Source organism: Sorex fumeus, unplaced genomic scaffold (genome assembly GCF_029834395.1).
Source record: "Sorex fumeus unplaced genomic scaffold, SorFum_2.1 ptg000037l, whole genome shotgun sequence".
NCBI lineage: Eukaryota > Metazoa > Chordata > Mammalia > Eulipotyphla > Soricidae > Sorex > Sorex fumeus.
In genome coordinates, this window is record NW_026606094.1 from 72,835,507 (window position 1) to 72,853,386 (window position 17,880).

Consider the following 17,880-nt stretch of genomic DNA (forward strand, 5'->3'; position numbering starts at 1 on the left):
TCGATACCGCATCTTACTTTGCAACTGAAAAGCTGCCAGACTTTCTTTCCATTTGTGCCTGCTTTTTGCTTCCCTCTACCGTTTTCTTTCGTGAACAGTCTTGTTTCTAGTGTTGATAGGACCACATAGTAGTAGTCTTTCCTTTACAGCTTTTATTACTAGGAAAGTATCTTTTATCCTAAAGTTAAAACATTCCGTCCTATTTCTTAAAATAAGACCTGCTTATGCTGTTGTGTTAGACGTAAGTTTCAAACCCTCTCGAACTTAGATTTTATAAACACAAACTAGAAATTTAATCTTTTTTCATGCCAGGACTTGGCCTTTCTGAGCTTCCCCAGGTGTGTCTCCTGTGTCACAGTGATACATGCACTGTGATACTCTGCTCTGCACTGTGAGTGCAAATCCGGATGAGTCACAGTCCCTGCTTCCTCACGGCTCACCCGCCAGCCCCACAGGGAAGGTGCTGACACCATCTTCATATTTGGTGCGAAGAAGAAAGGCTCAACAAGCTTCCAGACTTTCCCGAGCCACATGTGTCCTAAGCGGTAAAGGCAGGACTGTGCGGGCTGGAGTGAGGACAGGAGGGAGCCCGGTGACCCAGCCCCAGGGGACAGAGTGGGACATCAGCGCTGCGCTGGGGGCTGGACCCGTCCTTTCTGCTGTGAGGGGTGTGGTGAGCATTCCCCAGTGTGTCCCGGGAGTCTCTTTCCCCTCTCCCCCCCTCCAACTCTAGGTCCTGGTGACCCAGTGTCTCCAAACGTCCCCAGGAAAGGCAGGTTACTGTATTACGAAGCAGTGATGGGGGGTGCTGGAGCGATAGTAGAGCAGGTAGGGCATTTGCCTTGCGTGCGGCCAATCCGGGTTCGATTCCCAGCATCCCATATGGTCCCCCAAGCACTGCCAGGAGTAATTCCTGAGTGCAGAGCCAGGAGTGACCCCTGTGCATCGCCGGGTATGACCCAAAAAGCAAAAAAAAAAAAAAGATCCAGTGATGGAACAGGCAGAGTAAGGGCCTGAGTGAGTGAGAGCCGGTAGGTGCTGACCTTGCACGTGGCTGACACAGGTTCTATCCCCGGCACCACATATGGTTTCTCAGCCCTTCCAGGAATGATTCCTGAGCACAGAGCCGGGAGTAAGTTCTGAGCACTGCTGGGTTTTGGACCCCTAATCCCCCCCAAATCCAGAGAGATAGTCCAGGGGTTAAGGCACTTGCCTTGCTTACAGCTGCAGCACCAACGATGGTTTGAATCCTGCGTGGTTCCCTGAACATAGCCAGAGTGGCCCAGAGCACTGCTGGCGTAGCGGAGGAAAAAAATAAGAGAAGTACTTACTTAGGGAATAATTAAGTATGAAAATTGATGTTTGGGTTTGTTTGGGGCCGGGGGGAGCACACCCTTTGGTGTTCAGAGATCACTCCTGGCAGAGTCCTGGGGACCATGTGAGATACTGGGGATCCATCTGGGGTCAAGTAAATGCAAGGCAAGCAGTTAAGTCTTCTGTTCAAAATATTTTGCCTTCGGCTCTTTGTTGACGTCCAATCCAAGTGGAAAAACAAATCCCACCTGTGAAAGGAGTGATGCAAGGCGGCAGTGCTCTGTTGCTGCATCTTTCATGATTCAGTTGGTAAACATGTGCGAGGCCCCCGGGCCACAGGAAACATCCAGGACTCTCCAGCCCCTGCCCCAGCCCTCTCCCGCTCCCCCCATATATGCCCATTAGCCCAGCAATGCACAGGGGTTACTCCTGGCTCCTGCACTCAGGAATTTCCCCTGGTGGTGCTCAGGGGACCATATAGGATGCTGGAAATCAAACCCAGATGGGCCGCGTGTAAGGCAAACGCCCTACCTGCCGTGCTATTGCTCCAGTCCCTGCACCCACCTTTCTGTTCTGCGCAGGACCCCAGCCGGATGCAGCAAGTATCAGGGCTCCGACCTCCAGGCTCTCAGGGTTGAGTTGGGAGGATAGAGGAGGCGATGCAGGGGAGATGCGTTCTCAGTGGCAGGGACCAGACCCTTCCACAGCTGCTCACTTCCCAGTGGGGGAAAAAAAAGGTAGGTGCATCCCCCACCCCCTGGAGGCCTGCCCTGAGCTCAGCTTCCTTTAGCAAGCGCCCGCCTGCCCCCACCACAAGGCTTGCCACCCCAGCCCCACAACCACCCTGCAGGCGGGTCCCACCTCCTCCTTCCTGTATCCCCACTGGGGGGCCTTTGGGGGGTCCTGCAGGGTGGCTGGGCAGAAGGCCTCCTACCTCGGCTGTGGAGAAGATGGTATAGAACATAACCCCATGGGGACAGGAGTGTCCCCTGGCTGTCACCTTGCACCCTTCTCTGAAACAGACAGATGGGCAGGGTGTGTGTGGGGAGGTTCAGTCACAAAAGGGGGTGTGCATATGTATGTCTGTGTGTTTGTGTGTGTGTCTGTGTGTGTGCACTTGTTTATTTGCATGTTTGAGTATTTGGACTGTTTGCTTATTTATTTTTGATTTATTTTCACGGATTTTAATTACAGTCACCTATAAATAATAGAAGAAGGAAATCACTACTCATCTGTAGGTAGAGTGTTTAATTCTTTCTTGTAATTGTTTATTTGTAAGGTCAAGATTTAAACTGAGTTTGGGCTGGAGCGATAGCACAGCGGGCAGGGCGTCTGCCTTGTACGCGGCCGACCCGGGTTCGATACCTGTGCCCCTCTCGGAGAGCCTGGCAAGCTACCAAGAGTATCTCGCCCACACGGCAAAGCCAGGCAAGCTTCCCATGATGTATTCTATATGCCCCCAAACAGTAACAACAAGTCTCACAATTTGTTGTGAGACGTTACTGGTGCCCGTTTGAGCAAATCGATGAACAATGGGAGATTTATTTTTGGCCATTGGCTCTGCACTCAGGAATTACTCCTGGCAGTGCTCAGGAGAACCATATGGGAATTGAACCCTGGTCCACCACATACAAGGCAAGTTCCCTACCTGCTGTGGTATTGCTCTGGTTCCTGTGTGCCTGCACTTACGTGCATATGTACGTACGTGTGTGTCCGTGTGTGTGTGCCTGTGTGTGCTCCTGTCTGCCAGGGCTGCTGTGTTCAGAGGTCTGAATATTCAGAGGCCTGTGCTTGAGGCCACTTCCTGCCTATTCAAACAGCCTCCCGAGCAGGGCCTCAGCATCAGCGGCAGGGACAGCAGCCGGGCTGGGGGACAGGACAGCTGACAGTCTGCGAGCCATCATGGACGGCAGGGCGTGGGGTGCCTGCGTCCTCTGCTTGCTGGGCTCATTTCCAGTGGTGAGTAGCCCGCTTGGGCCCTGCTCGCTGGGCTCCAGGTCTGAGAGCCGGGCTATATGGGATACGGTTGGGGCTTTGAGGGGACCCCGGTGGGGTGCTTGGCAGGGCAGATGTGGGCTGGCTTCCCCAGAGTCCCTCACCCTCCTGTGCTCACCCCTCACCAACTCATCTCTGCTGCTCTGACTCCTCAAACCTCTGGGCTCAGCTGACCAGCCTCCAGCGGCCTCCCTGGGGCCAGACTGTCCCCTCAGGGGGGCCCTCAGAGCCCTGGAGGCAGATCCAGACCCTCCAGGCGCACTCTTTCCCTGGTTCCCACCCCTGGTTCTCCCACACCCCTCCCTGCCCCCACCCGGAGCCATATTCATGACTGCATTTTCTCAGGCAGGGGTGGAGGTGGTGGATCTCCTGCTTCAGAGTCACAGATGCAGAATCAGGGGCCCGTTGGAGATGTCTGCTTTCTCCTGGCTCTGTCCCGGGGATCTCCCGCCTGCTCCAGGGGCACCTTCAGAATATTGCCCGAGGATTTCCTTGCTTTCCAGCTCTCAGAGACATTCCCTGTCACCACACCAGATTCGGGGCAACTCTCAAAACTCTAATTCCATATGCTGCTGAGCTGCACAGCAGGACGAGAAGCCCTCTGTTCCCTTGTCAGTTCACCTCCCATGCTCCCATCCATCCATCCAACCGTCCGTCTGTCCATCTGTCCATCTGTCCGTCCATCCATCCATCCATCCATCCATCCATCCACCCACCCAGCCATCCATTCCCAGAATCCCATATGGCCCCCTGAGCACTGCCAAGAGTAATTCCTTAGTGCAGAGACAGGACTAACCTCTGTGCATTCCGGGCGTGACCCAAAAGAAAAAAAAAAGGAAAAGAAAGAAACAGAGTGTCCTTTGCAAGGTAAAGTGAAAAGTTCACAGGATTCAAGAACGAGGAGGTGAGGTCGGGGAACACTGTTCTGCCCTGCAGGCCGCCTTATGCAGAAACAGTTCCAGGGAGCAGGCAATGAGTGGCGGTCAGAGGGCAGAGAGCCTCTTGGAGTCCTGGGCCCACCACCTCCCTCTGATCTTCTTCCTTTCTCTTTCATCTTTCTTTGACCCGTGGGCCACACACACCTGACGGTGCTCAGGGCTCACTCCCGGCTCTGTGCTCAGGGCTCACTCCCGGCTCTGTGCTCAGGGTTCACTCCCGGCTCTGTGCTCAGGGCTCTCTCCTGGCTCTGTGTTCAGGGCTCACTCCCGGCTCTGTGCTCAGGGCCTATTCCCATCTCTGTGCTCAGGGTTCACTCCTGGCTCAGGGCTCACTCCTGGCTCTGTGCTCAGGGCTCACTCCCGGCTCTGTGCTCAGGGCTCACTCCCAGCTCTGTGCTCAGGGTTCACTCCTGGCTCAGGGCTCTCTCCTGGCTCTGTGCTCAGAGCTCACTCCTGGCTCTGTGCTCAGGGCTTACTCTTGGCTCTGTGCTCAGGGATCACTCCCAGCTCTGTGCTCAGGGTTCACTCCTGGCTCAGGGCTCACTCCTGGCTCTGTGCTCAGGGCTCACTCCTGGCTCTGTGCTCAGGGCCTATTCCCAGCTTTGTGCTCAGGGTTCACTCCCGGCTCTGTGCTCAGGGATCACTCCTGGCGGGACTTGGGGGACCATATGGGTGTCAGGGATCAAACCCAGGTTGGCCGAGCACAGGCCAGCACGCTGCCCACTGTACAATCTCTCTGGCCCACGCCGCGACCTTCTGAGCGAGTACTGTTCAGTGGGTCCCAGGGAGGAGTAATGAGCACCCAGGTGTCCCACACTGCCGTGCCTGGGAGCGGGAGTGAAGCCCAGGTCGTCCCTGTCCTCATCCTGGGGGGCAGGGAAGAGGGGACGGCCACGGCCTGGCCCCTGCATCCCTCTCCCCGCAGGTGCTGAGCCGCGTGCACCCCGAGTGTGACCTCCTGGCCCAGCTGAGCGAGGACGAGCGCACGTGCATGCAGGCAGCAGTGGGGATACCCAACAGCTCTCTTGGTATGGGCTGATATGGGCTGGGGTGGCGGCCCTCTGGGGGTCCTGGGGGCCGAGGCCGGCTAGCCCGCTCTCTGCTCCTGTCCAGGCTGCCCCAGGACCTGGGATGGGCTGCTATGCTGGCCGCCGGTGGCTTCTGGCGAGTGGGTCACTCTCCCCTGCCCGGGCTTCTTCTCTCACTTCAGCTCGGAGCCAGGTGAGGGTGCCGGGGGCTGTGGGGGCCAGGAGGAAGGGGCTTCCCTCTGCCAGGCAGACCACAGCGGATGCCGCCCTGGCTCGGAGCCAGGCAGATGGGGCAGGAACAGCAGCTTCCCTGGGTGGCGGGACCCAGGCCCGTCATCAGCCGTCCCTGAGGCCAGTAGAGATGGAGCGTGAGCCTCCCAGAGTCGGGGACCATGAGTGACACTGGAAGGGGGAGGGGGGTCACTGCACTGGAACTCAGCACTGAGCAAACGCACCCTCGGGCTGCAGGGAGTGGCTCCACACAGACCCCCGCACCCACAGTGACACCACCCTTAGGCCCCAAGTCCCAGCTCTGCCCCTCAGGGAAGCGAACCTGACTCAGCACTGACCCGCTCAGCGACCTTGACCTTGGGGGGGGGGCAACTCCAGAGTGTGTCCCGCTGGGTACCTGGAACCCAGGGCTGGGAACTCCTGACTCCTGCGGGGCTCTGCGGCCCACCCTGCGGGGGCTGCAAGGGCAGGTGCTCGCTCCCCAGGGCTGGTGACCAGGGACTGCACCACCTCGGGCTGGTCTGTGCCTTTCCCGCCCTACCCGGAGGCCTGCCCTATTCCCCTGGAGCAGCTGGCCGAGGAGGTGAGAGGCTGGGGGTCCCGGGGGCGGGGGGAGAGGGGGAGAGGTGGGGAATCCTGGGGCAAGGGGGAGAGGTTGGGGGGTCCCAGGGAAAAGGGGAGAGGCTGAGGGTCCCGGGGGAAGGGGAGAGGCTGGGAGTGGGGGGGGCGGGAAAGGCTGGGTGTCTCAGGGGGTAGAGGGAGAGGCTGGGGGTCCCGGGGGGAGGGGTAGAGGATGAGGGTCCCGGGGGAAGGGGAGAGGCTGGGTGTCCCTGGGGGAAAGGGAGCAGTGAGGTAGGGGCATGCAGCCTTGTGGGAGCCGCCTTATAGGTACGGTCAGTGCCGCCATCCCGGGCTCTGCAGAGGACAGGGCGCAGGGGGAGGAGAGGGATTCTGCCGCTTTGCTCAGGGCCCTGATCCTGTCGGTGGGAGCCAGCGGGCAGGGGAGACGCTGCTCCTTGGGCCAGGAGTTCGGGTTGGTTCTGGGGAAGCAAAAGCCCTGGGCTGTCCCGGCAGTTCCCGCCCTTCTCCGACCTTGGTCTGCAGCACCCAAGGCATGGCTGTTTGGGCACTGAGGGGGATCAAGCACAGAAGTGACAGTGGAGACCCCCTCATCCAGTGGACCCAACTGGGCAGGGCCTGTGCAAGGCAGGCCTACCCCAGACCCCACTCCTCTCTCTCTCTCTCTCTCTCTCTCTCTCTCTCTCTCTCTCTCTCTCCCCCTCCCTCTCCCCCTTCCTTCCTTCCTTCCTTCCTTCCCTCCCTTCCTTCCTTCCTTCCCTCCCTTCCTTCCTTCATTCTTCCCTCCCTTCTCTCCCTCCCTTCTCTCCCTCCCTCCCTCCCTTCCTTCTCTCCCTTCCTTCCTTCTTCCCTCCCTTCCCTCCCTCCCTCCCTCCCTCCCTTCCTTCCTTCCTTCCTTCACTTCCCTCCCTCCTTCTCTCCCTCCCTCCCTCCCTCCCTTCCTTCCTTCCTTCCTTCCTTCCTTCCTTCCTTCCTTCCTTCACTTCCCTCCCTCCTTCTCTCCCTCCCTCCCTCCCTCCCTCCCTCCTTTCCTTCCTTCCTTCCTTCCTTCCTTCCTTCCTTCCTTCCTTCCTCCCTCCCTCCCTCCCTCCCTCCCTCCTTCCCTCCCTCCTTCCTTCCCTCCCTCCTTCTCTCCCTCCCTCCCTCCCTCCCTCCCTCCCTCCCTCCCTGGGCAGTGCTTGGGCCTTACTCCTGGCTCTGTGATAGGGAATCACTTCTGCCGGGGCTCAAGGGCCATGTAAGGTGCAGGGACTAACCCGTGAGGGCCTCTTGCCTTAGCCGCTGTCCAGCCTCTCCCGGAGCCTCCTGGCCACCTCTCCCCTGGGCCCTGTGAGGTAGGGCAGAAGCAGGGCCGTCTCAGGAGAAGGACAGTGGGGAGAGGCGGGGAGGGCCTCTAGCGGGCAGAGACTGGGTCTGTGACCCATCTGCACCTCCCTACCTCTGGGCCAGGCGACTCTGCCTGCCTGCCCTTGTCCCCAGCTGTCCCCTTCACTGGGACGTCATGTTCTCCAGCGGTGAGCGGGCTGGATGTCCATAAACAAGCCCTGCTTCCTTCTCCAGCTCCTGCGCTCTCCTGGGACTGGCCGGCGCTGGGCCCCGCCCCCACTGCAGAGCCCGGCTGGGCCTGGTCTGTAGCAGGAGCAGCTGTAAACAAGGGCTCTGCTCAGAACCGTGTTCCGCGTCCCCAGGGACCCTCTCCCAGGGTGCAGGCTGACATCTCTGCCAGCTGTCACACCTCCTTCCCCCAGCCTGGCTGCTGGGATGGTTATTGTTAATTTTTAGTTTTGGTGTTTGGACCACACCCAGCAGTGCTCAGGGCTCACTCCTGGCTCTGCAAGGGAATCACTCCTGGCTCTGTGCTCGGGGATTGCTCCTGGCTCTGTGCTCAGAGTTCATACCTGATTCTGTGCTCAGGGATCACTCCTGGCTCTGTGCTTGGGGATCTCTCCTGGCTCTGTGCTCAGGGTTTGCTCCTGGCTCTGTGCTCAGGGCTTATTCCTGGCTCTGTGGTTAGGGCTCACTCCTGGCTCTGTGTTCAGGGTTCACTCCTGGCTCTGCAAAAGATCACTCCTGGCTCTGTGCTCGGAGTTCGTTCCTGGCTCTGTGCTCAGGGATTTCTCCTGACTCTGTGCTCAGAGCTCATTCCTGGCTCTGTGTTCAGGGCTTGCTCCAGGCTCTGTGCTCAGAGCTCATACCTGACTCTGTGCTCAGGAATCACTCCTGGCTCTGTGCTCAGGGCTTACTCCTGGTCTGTGCTCGGGGATCACTCCTGACTCTGTGCTCGGGAATTGCTCCTGGCTCTGTGCTCAGGGTTTGCTCCTGGCTCTGTGCTCAGGGCTCACTCCTGGCTCTGTGCTCAGGGCTCACTCCTGGCTCTGCAAGGGCTCACTCCTGGCTCTGCAAGGGCTCACTCCTGGCTCTGTGCTCAGGGCTTACTCCTGGCTCTGTGTTCAGGGCTTGCTCCTGGTTCTGTGCTCAGAGTTCATACCTGACTCTGTGCTCAGGGCTCACTCCTGGCTCTGTGCTCAGGGTTCACTCTTGGTAGTGCTTAGGAACCATATGGGGTCCTGGAGACAGAGCCCTTGTCAGCTGTGTGCATGGCAAGTGCCCTACGTGTTGTAGGCACCTTAGTGTTTGGTGTGTTTGTGGGTGTCGCCACACCCGGAGGTGCTGGGGGTTGAACCCGGGCTTCCTCATCCAGGGGCGCTCTGCCTGAGCCTTCCTCTCTCCCTGCAGAAATCTTACTTCTGGACGGTGAAGCTCATCTACACCCTGGGCCACGGCGTGTCCACGGCGGCACTCTGCATCGCTGTGGTCATCCTGGTGGCTCTCAGGTTCACTGGCCCTCCCTCCTGTCTCAGCATCCCGAGTGGGGGCCACCCTCCCAGGAGCTGGGACAGTCTGTTACGGGGGCACTTTATCTGTTCCCTTAAAGAAGGCAGATTTGGGGCAGACTAGGGCTCCTTTGAACTGGAAAGGGGGTGACGGGACAGAGACTTGAGCTTCTCTGGCCGCTCTCATTGTTGCGAGGGGTTCAGCCCTCTCTTCTCCAGCCCCCCCCTTGCCTGTTCTGACCGGCCGTCCTCAGCCCCCCTAGGTAACCCCACTTGAGGGCCTGAGCCCCCCAACCCAACCCGTCCAAGCTATCTGCCCAGCCGACCACATTCTCCTGCTCCCCTGGCCACGAGCTCCCTGCAGTCACACATGGGGGGGGGGCTGTCCCCGCCCTACGGAGACCAGGGCAACCCCTCACCCCCCGCAGCCAGCACCTGCTGCGCTCACCCCCAAACCTGCCCGGTGGCCCCAGCCCCTCAGCGCCCTCCCCACTCCACCCCTCCAGGAGGCTGCACTGCCCCAGGAACTACATCCACACGCAGCTGTTCGCCACCTTCATCCTCAAGGCGGGGGCCGTGTTCCTGAAGGACGCCACCCTTTTCCACGGAGACACCACGGACCACTGCAGCTTCTCCACGGTCAGGGCGACGGGATGGGTTGGGGGGGCGGGGCTAGAGACTCAGGCCGAGTGCTGAGTGGCCCCCGTCTCTGTCAATCACAGCACAGGCCAGAGCCCGCCCCCTGGACCTCCTGCCTGGGGTCCCCCGCTGTGTCCTATTCTCAGTCGCTTTCTCTCCTGAATTCCAGCCCACACCACCTTTCCAGCTTTTGGGAGGGGGGGTGCGGGGAGTTAAGGGTCTGGGGAGAGGAGCGTGGGGAGCTTCCCCAATCTGCCAGGTGGAAGGAGCTTCCAGGAGGAGAAGCCGGGGTGTTCAGTGCCTGGGAGGTGACCCGTCCGTGCATACTCAGTGCTCCTGGGTGTGTGTGTGGGGGGGCTCCCTTAGCAGGAATCGGCCCTTGGGCACCCTCAGGCACTGCCAGTCTTGTTCTTGCTGGGCTTGGGGTGCTCAGGACTATAGGGCCAACCCAGAGGGAATGCTTGAGAGCTACCGGACACCCCTAGCACGACTTGGGGGCCACCTCTGCCCAGGTTTGAACTCGGTCTACCCTGTTCTGTCGATGAGACACTCAGACACTGGCCTGCTCCTTAATGGTGCTGGGATGGGTTCTGGGGCATCTGAGGTCCCCCAAAGAGGGCCTTAAAATGGGGTCTTCCCTCTGGAGGAGGAGTTGGGGTGATCTAGAAAGCGCATTTGAACCCAGGAGGTCCGTGCTCTTGACCACCACAGTCCCTTCTGGGTTGCCTCAAGCTGAAAGACCCTGGAGGTTTGGAGTCCGCATGGAGCAGGGCAGACTCAGACCCTGATGGGTGCCCCCGGGTGATGCTCCCTGACCCCCAGGTCCTGTGCAAAGTCTCAGTGGCCACCTCCCACTTCGCCACCATGACCAACTTCAGCTGGCTGTGGGTGGAAGCTGTGTACCTCACCTGTCTCCTGGCCTCGCCGACCCCCTGCACCCGGAGAGCCTTCTGGGGGCTGGTGCTGGCCGGCTGGGGTGAGTGCCCAGGGCCCGCTTGCAGGGGCATCGGGGGAAGTTGAGGCTGAGCATGATCAGAACGAAGTTGCGGGGCTGGAGTGATAGCACAGCGGGTAAGGCATTTGCCTTGCACGCGGCAGACCCGGGTTTGATTCCCAGCATCCCATATGGTCCCCTGAGCACGGCCAGGAGTAATTCCTGAGTGCAGAGCCAGGAGTAACCCCTGTGCATCGCCGGGTGTGACCAAAAAAGCAAAAATAAAAGGAAAAGGAACAGAAAGAAAGAAAGAAAGAAAGAAAGAAAGAAAGAAAGAAAGAAAGTTGCCGTCTGTTTTCCAGGGTAGCCCCAGAGAGGAGCTGGACCAGCCCCGTGAACTCCAGGTTCTGGTCATGGGATGCCAGCCACGTGGGCCTCCAGGGGCTGGGGTGGGAGATGGGGGTGGAGGCGGCCCACCCATCCCCGTCTCCTCTGTGCCCGCAGGCCTTCCCCTGCTTTTTACTGGCACCTGGGTGATATGCAAAATGGCCTTCGAGGACACGGCGTGAGTTGGGGTGGCCACTGGGTCACCTCCTATGCCCTGGTTTGCGTGGAGAGGGATATGGACTGGGGTGGGCAGCCGGGCCGCTCTCCCAGCAGGGAGGTGACGAATGTCTGGGGCAGGACTCCCCCGTGAGTAGCTCCGGGGGTGTGAGCTGGTGACCGGGGGGTGCTGATTCTCAGGCTGTGCGCTGGGCAGAGGACTGGGGTGTCAGTCTCCTGGGACAGGGAAGGGTCAGGCCAGCAAGGAGGGGGCGGAAAGGCTCACCCAGAACAACTTCTTGGTCTGGGTGGGGAGAGAGGGGAGCCTGCAGGACGGGCGTCATTCTCGTGGGCCGAGAACAGGCAAGAGAAGACTCCAGGGGGAGAGAACAGAGGAGCTGGGGAGCAGTGGGGATGACTTTGCCTGAACCCCTCAGTACCGCCTTCCTCCCCGCAGGTGCTGGGACCTGGACGACAGCTCCCCCTACTGGTGGATAATCAAAGGGCCCATAGTGCTCTCCGTTGGGGTCAGTGGGCTCCAGAACCCCCAGGCTTCCCCAGGGCCATCCACTGTGGGGACCACGGCTCACCCTGAGCCCACAGACTCTTCAGCGGTCCCGCCAGCTGCACGCATCCGTGCCCCCGCGGCCAGCCAGCCTTTCCAGCAATGAGAAGATGCGCTGGGGAAAGCAGAGGGGTGTGGAAACCGCAGCCCGCCTGCTCCCTGCAAACAGGGCTGCAGGATTGGGGGCCCTTTGGGGCCGGGAGCATGCCCCCCCATGAGTCTCCCAGATCCTCAGTGACAGCAGCTGCTTGTGCTTGGGTGGTACTGAAGGCAGGGGGCTGGCCTGACTCCCCGCTGGCCTCAGGTCTTGGGGGCGGGTGGGACCCCTGAGCTCCAGAGGAATTCCCCAGGCTCTGCGTCCTAGAACGGAGCTCTGTCAGAGCTGCACTCACCTGCACAGGCCTGGCTCAGGAATCTGGGGCTTCTGCACCCTACAGAGGCCCTGACCCAGGTCACCAAGGGCCCCACTCACTCTTGCCTTCCATCTTCTTGCTCTTCTATTTTCAGGTGAACTTTGGACTTTTTCTCAACATTATCCGCATCCTGCTGAGGAAACTGGAGCCAGCCCAGGGCAGCCCGCACACGCAGTCTCAGTACTGGTAGTGTGTGTGTGAGAGAGAGAGAACATGTTTGTGTGTGTGTGTGTGTGAGAGAGAGAGAGAGAGAGAGACAGAGACAGAGAGAGACAGAGAGAGAGAAACAGAGAGAGAGACAGAGAGAGACAGAGAGAAAGAGACACAGAGAGGCTGTGTGTGTGGGTGTATGTGGGATATGTGTCTGAGGGAAGGTGTGAGCATGTGCGAGTGTGTGTGAGGGTATGAGTGTGAGCGTGTGAGAGAGGGTGCATGTGTGAGGGTATGTGAGGGAAGGTGTTTGTGAGAGCGTGCACACGTGCTTGTGTGTAAGCGTGACACAGTATGTCTGAGTGTATATGTGTGAGTCTAAGTGTGTGACTGTGGAAGTGTACGTATATGTGTGAGATCTTATGGGTGTATGTGTAAAAGTGTGTGTCTAAGTGTGTACCTGTGTGTGAATGTGACACTGTGTGTACGTGAGTGTATATGTGTGTGAAACAGTGTGTGTGCAAGTGTATATTGTAAATGTGTGAGTTTATGTGTGAGAGTGTGTGACTATGTGTGGGACACTGGTGTGGGAATCAGTTTGGTTCTGTTTCATTCACAACTAAGCTTTCAGAGTCCTGGTCCCTTGCTCCTCCCATGATCCCAGAGAGGACAGATGTGTCCCTGCCCTCCAGGGGGTTACAGTGTGTGCTGAAGACTCCAGATAGTCAATGAGCAGGTCAAATAAATTGATGGGTACTAGGATCCCATGGATGGAGATTCTAGATGGGGAGTGAAGGTCAGGGAATGGTCAGGGAGGACTTCTTGGAGGAAAGGGTCTTTGAACTAGACTTTGAATGATGCACACAAATCCTCTGACTGGAGTGAATGGAGAAAAGAGCTTGGCAGAAGGGAGTGCAGGGTCCCTTGTCCTGCAATAAGAAGGCTTGGGGAGTGTGGGAGGACAAGGGAGCTCTCCTGGTGCTGGTGTGTGGACATGATGGGGGGAGGGGTTGGAGGGCCTGCGGGAGGTGGGAGTGGGCAGAGACATGCAGGAGCCCAGAGCTCTCCTCTCCTCCAGGCGGCTCTCCAAGTCAACGCTTCTCCTCATCCCACTGTTTGGAATCCACTACATCATCTTCAACTTCCTGCCTGACAGCACCGGCCTAAATATTCGTCTTCCCCTTGAGCTGGGGCTGGGATCATTCCAGGTGCAGACCCACAGGCTCTCCCCTGCACCCTTGGGCAGGAGGACAGGGCTGTGCCCACAGGTGGGGTACTAGGGTAGGGGAAGGAAACCACTGCTGGGTGTAAAAGCTTCTGGGCACTCATTAATCCACTCAGCTGTCTGTCTGCCATCTTGCCATCTCTATGTACTCAACGACATTTGCACTGACCTAACGCCACATTTTCCCTCCATTCCTGCATGCTATCATCCATCATCTGTCCATTGACACACCCACCCACCTACCTATATATTCATCCATTCACCCACCAGCACTCATACCTATACATCCACCCACCCACCCAGCCAGCCCTCCCAGCCACTAACCTACCCACCAATCCATCCATCCACCTGCACCCACTCTTGTGCATGCCATCATCCATTCACCAACCCATCCATCCAACTACCCACCCACCCACCCACCCACCCACTCACCAACCTATCCCTTCATCCAACTACCACCCACCCATGCACCTATCCACCTATGCACCTATCCATCCATGCATCTATTTGTCCATGCACCTGTCTGCCTATGCACCTATCTGTCCATGCACCTGTCCACCCATGCATCTATCCATCCATGCATCTATCCATCCATGCACCTGTCCACCCATGCACTATCCGTCCATGAGCCTATCCATCCATGCGCCTATCCATCCATGCACCCATTCACCCATGCACCTGTCTGTCCATGCACCTATCCACCCATGCACCTGTGCATTCATACATCTGTCCATCCATACACTTATCTGTTCATGCACCTATCTACTCATGCACCCGTCCACCCATGCACTATCCGTCCATGAGCCTATTCATCCATGCACCCATCCACCCATGCACCTGTCCGCCCATGCACCTGTTCATCTATGCACCTGTCCACCCATGCACCTGTTCATCTATGCACCTATCTATCCATGCATCTACGCATCCATGCAACTGTCAATCTACCACCTGCACCCTCACCTATTCATCCGTCCATCTATTTATTTCCTGTCCATCCATTCACCTATCCCCACTCGCATACATATCCACCCATCACCTATCCATCCGTTCATCACCTAACAATCCATACAGCCACTCACCTACCATCCATCCATCCATGCATCCATCCGTCTGTCCATCCATTCATCCATCCACTCATCCACCCACCACCCACCTACTATTGATTCATCTATCCATATACCCACCAGCACACATATATCTCCTACCCATATGTCCACTCAACCATCCACGCACCCACCTGCCCATCTACCCACACACCCACCTGTCCTTGTACCCACTCATCTATTACCTACCCACTCATCCATCCACCCACCCATCCATCTGCTCACCCACCTATCCTTTATCCAACTGGAGCGATAGCACAGCGGGTAGGGCGTTCGCCTTACAAGCGGCCAACATGGCCGACCCGAGTTTGATTCCTCCGCCCCTCTCGGAGAGCCCGGCAAGCTACCGAGAGTATTGGATATGCCAGACACAGTAACAACAAAGTCTCCAATGGAGACGTTACTGGGCCCGCTCGAGCAAATCGACGATCAACGGGAGGGTCTTTACCTTTATTAAGCACTAGATTTTTAAAAATCACATTCTAGGCTTTGTGCTTAATACTAAGAGATATATAATCAAGGAAAATCAGAGACTCATGCCCGCAGCATAGCCTTTGCAGACTTGGTATGGTGTGGCATGAGATAACTTGTCTGACACATACAGTCAGTGTTGGAAGCATCTACCTTTCCTTTGCCCCAAATCCTGGTTTAGCCACAGTCCGGAGTCTCTCAGGGGGAGTAGTAGGAAGTCTGGGCCCCTGGGGGGAGTGGGGGCGTGGCGCCCAGATACTCAGGTGCACTCCTTTTCTCTGGCCCCAGGGCTTCATCGTGGCTGTCCTGTACTGCTTCCTCAACCAAGAGGTAGGCGTCTCCACACCCGCCTTTCCCGAGCCCTCACTTTCCCGCGCTGCGGGCCCCTCTTTGCAGCCTTACAATCTTCCGGGAAACGGAAGCTGTCCGTGCACCTTTCAACTGTCCCTCCCCTGGGCTCGGCCAGTTTGCTGTCCGGAAATGGAGGCGGTCACGTGGGGACGCGGAAACAGGATCCATTTCTGTATTCTACAATTTGAAGAAAGGGGACCTTGGGACCAGGGGAGCAGCCACCTGGGTGGGGGTGGAGGGGGAGGGGGTGTTGAGAGGGGAAACAGAGGCAGTGAAAGAAAGAACTTCAGAGGTGGTTCATTTAGGGAACTGGGAACGAGGATGCTGCAGAGCAGAGAGACGGATCCCGAGTGGACCGGACCCGGGGGCCCGTGCAGGTGAACAGCTGGGCAGAGGTGCAACAGCGTGTAAAATATAAAGCAAGGACGCAGGGGTGGCCCCGCGCCCAAGCGTGGCGCTCGGCTCTAGGCCGGGCCCGGGGCGCCCCCTGCTGGCCGCGCCCCTGCAGTGCCGGTGCCCGGCTGCTGTGCGCGGAGCTTGGCTACAGGCCACCCGGGTCCTCTGCTGGACTGGCCCGAAGACCCCCTCGGAGCCCACGTCGACCATAGCGGAGTCAGCGCAGCACCAGGACCTGGGGCCCTGAGTGTGGTGGCTCCTGCGCGCCGGGCGCGAGGTGCGGCAGCTCCCTTGGGACCTCTCTCCCATCTCTCCGGGCGCAGGCACCCCATGTGCATCCCCGTTCACGTCAGCCCCCCAGACGGGTTTCGGGGGGGTCTGGGGCCTCTCTGACGCCCTCGCCCTTGTCCCCAAGGTGAGGACCGAGATCTCGCGGAGGTGGCACGGCCAGGACCCCCAGCTGCTGCCCAAAAGACCCCGCGCCCGGTGGACCGCGCACTCCTGCTCCGCCGGAAAGGCGCCCACCTCCGCCTGCTAGCGGGCGTCTACACCCGCGCCCGGGTCGTCTACACCGCACGCACGCAGCTCCGGCACCCCACCTCTGCGGGGCCGCCCCTCCCCTGCGCACCCCGCTCGGCTGCAGGCGGGAGGGGCGCCGGCTCCCTGGCACGCGTGCGGGAACAGAAGTGTTTCTGCTCCTCAGTTTTTGCCGGCGCCCCCTCATCGGCTGTATTTATGCGTCAGTTTCCCCGCCTCCGCCCTGCCCTGCTCCTGCCCCGCGCCTGCCTGCCCCGCGCCGGTGCTGGCCTTGCCTTGTGTCGGTCAGGCTGTGCTTGGAGGTACAGCCTCGAGCCCCGCCCCTAGAGATCCGCAGGGGGCCACGTGCCCTCCACCCCCGTGGTTTGTCGCGCCCCCCATCCCACCACCACCACCATAGCGCTCCTGCAGCCCTGAGTGAGAGCGCTTGGCTATTTGCTGTAGGCCCCCGGGCACTGCTTTGCGCTTCATCCTCAATGAGTGCCAGCGGCACCTCCTCTCACGCACACACACATCCAGCTCCTTGGTAGGGGAGGAAACTGAGAATTAGCCTTTTTGGGCCACTGTCACTGTCCTCCCCGTTGTTCATCCATTTGCTTGAGCGGGCCCATTAACATTGTGAGACTTATTGTTACTGTGTTTGGCATATTGAATATGTCATGGGTAGCTTGCCAGGCTCCGCTGTGAGGGCGAGATACTCTTGGTAGCTTGCCGGGCTCTCCGAGAGGGGCAGAGGAATCGAATTCTGGTTGGCCTGGTCGGCCGTGAAAGGCAAATGCCCTACCCGCTGTGCTATCGCTCCAGCCACAGAGGCAGAAAACTACTCTTTTTTATTTTTTTTTTATTTTTATAATTTATTTATTTATTGAATCACTGTGGGAAAAGTTACAAAGCTTTCAGGTTTAGGTCTCAGTCATGCAAATATCAAACACCTTTCCCTTTACCATTACTTATTTTTTACCACAAAGAACCCCAATAAAACTCCACCCCCACCCCTCCCAATGCCTGCGAGGCAGATGAATTCTAGTTGACACTCTATCTGCTTTGATTAGATTCATTGTTGCAATAAAAGATGCACCACTATTATTTAGAGTTTACCCCCCCCCCCCAATCAGACATGCTGAAAAAGCATTGTGAAGTGATTCGCTTTCTACAGTTGGGTTCAAGAATTAAATGTTGGTTTGGGATTTCCGCTATTTTACTAATTAACCCTGGAAGTATTTCTACTGAGAGTCAGATAATTAAGAGATTGGTTTCTGTGCTCTGGAGTCGTGGCCGTGCTGGAGAGCCGCTCGTGGGGGGCAACTGGTGGCCTCGGTAGGGCATGAAGGACGGACCGGAACGCCCCCCTTCCCATGAGGTTTTAGTCGCCCGCACACCCCCGGCTCACACCTGCTTTCCACAAGGCACCCATGTGGCCGCCATCTTCTTTCCAGAGAGGAGAGGGCGAATGGGGCAACACCCTTTCCCCTCCGGGCAGACATGATGGCCTGGATTAACGCATAGTCCGTTCACTTGGCAGAAAACTACTCTTAATCCCATGCCAAGCCCTGGCCAGCCCCAGTCCAAGTCCTTTTTGTTTGTTGGTCCATGAGCCTGGCAGGATGGTGGTGGTGGTGGTGGGGTGTTCAAGA

The 17,880-nt window shown here is 58.3% G+C and overlaps 1 protein-coding gene across 1 annotated transcript; it reads left to right on the forward strand.

Annotated features, from left to right (window-relative positions):
* Window positions 1–3,216: 3,216 nt before the first annotated feature.
* GHRHR (growth hormone releasing hormone receptor) lies at window positions 3,217–17,631 on the forward strand (the record flags this gene model as incomplete). The annotated part of the gene is made up of 14 exons (XM_056118567.1): window positions 3,217–3,273; window positions 5,173–5,275; window positions 5,361–5,468; window positions 5,992–6,089; window positions 8,822–8,919; window positions 9,426–9,558; window positions 10,381–10,534; window positions 10,997–11,057; window positions 11,493–11,562; window positions 12,108–12,199; window positions 13,242–13,371; window positions 15,251–15,292; window positions 16,125–16,202; window positions 17,614–17,631. Coding segments are annotated over exons 1-14 (1,242 nt in total), but the record flags the coding sequence as incomplete, so codon positions are not given.
* Window positions 17,632–17,880: the final 249 nt, after the last annotated feature.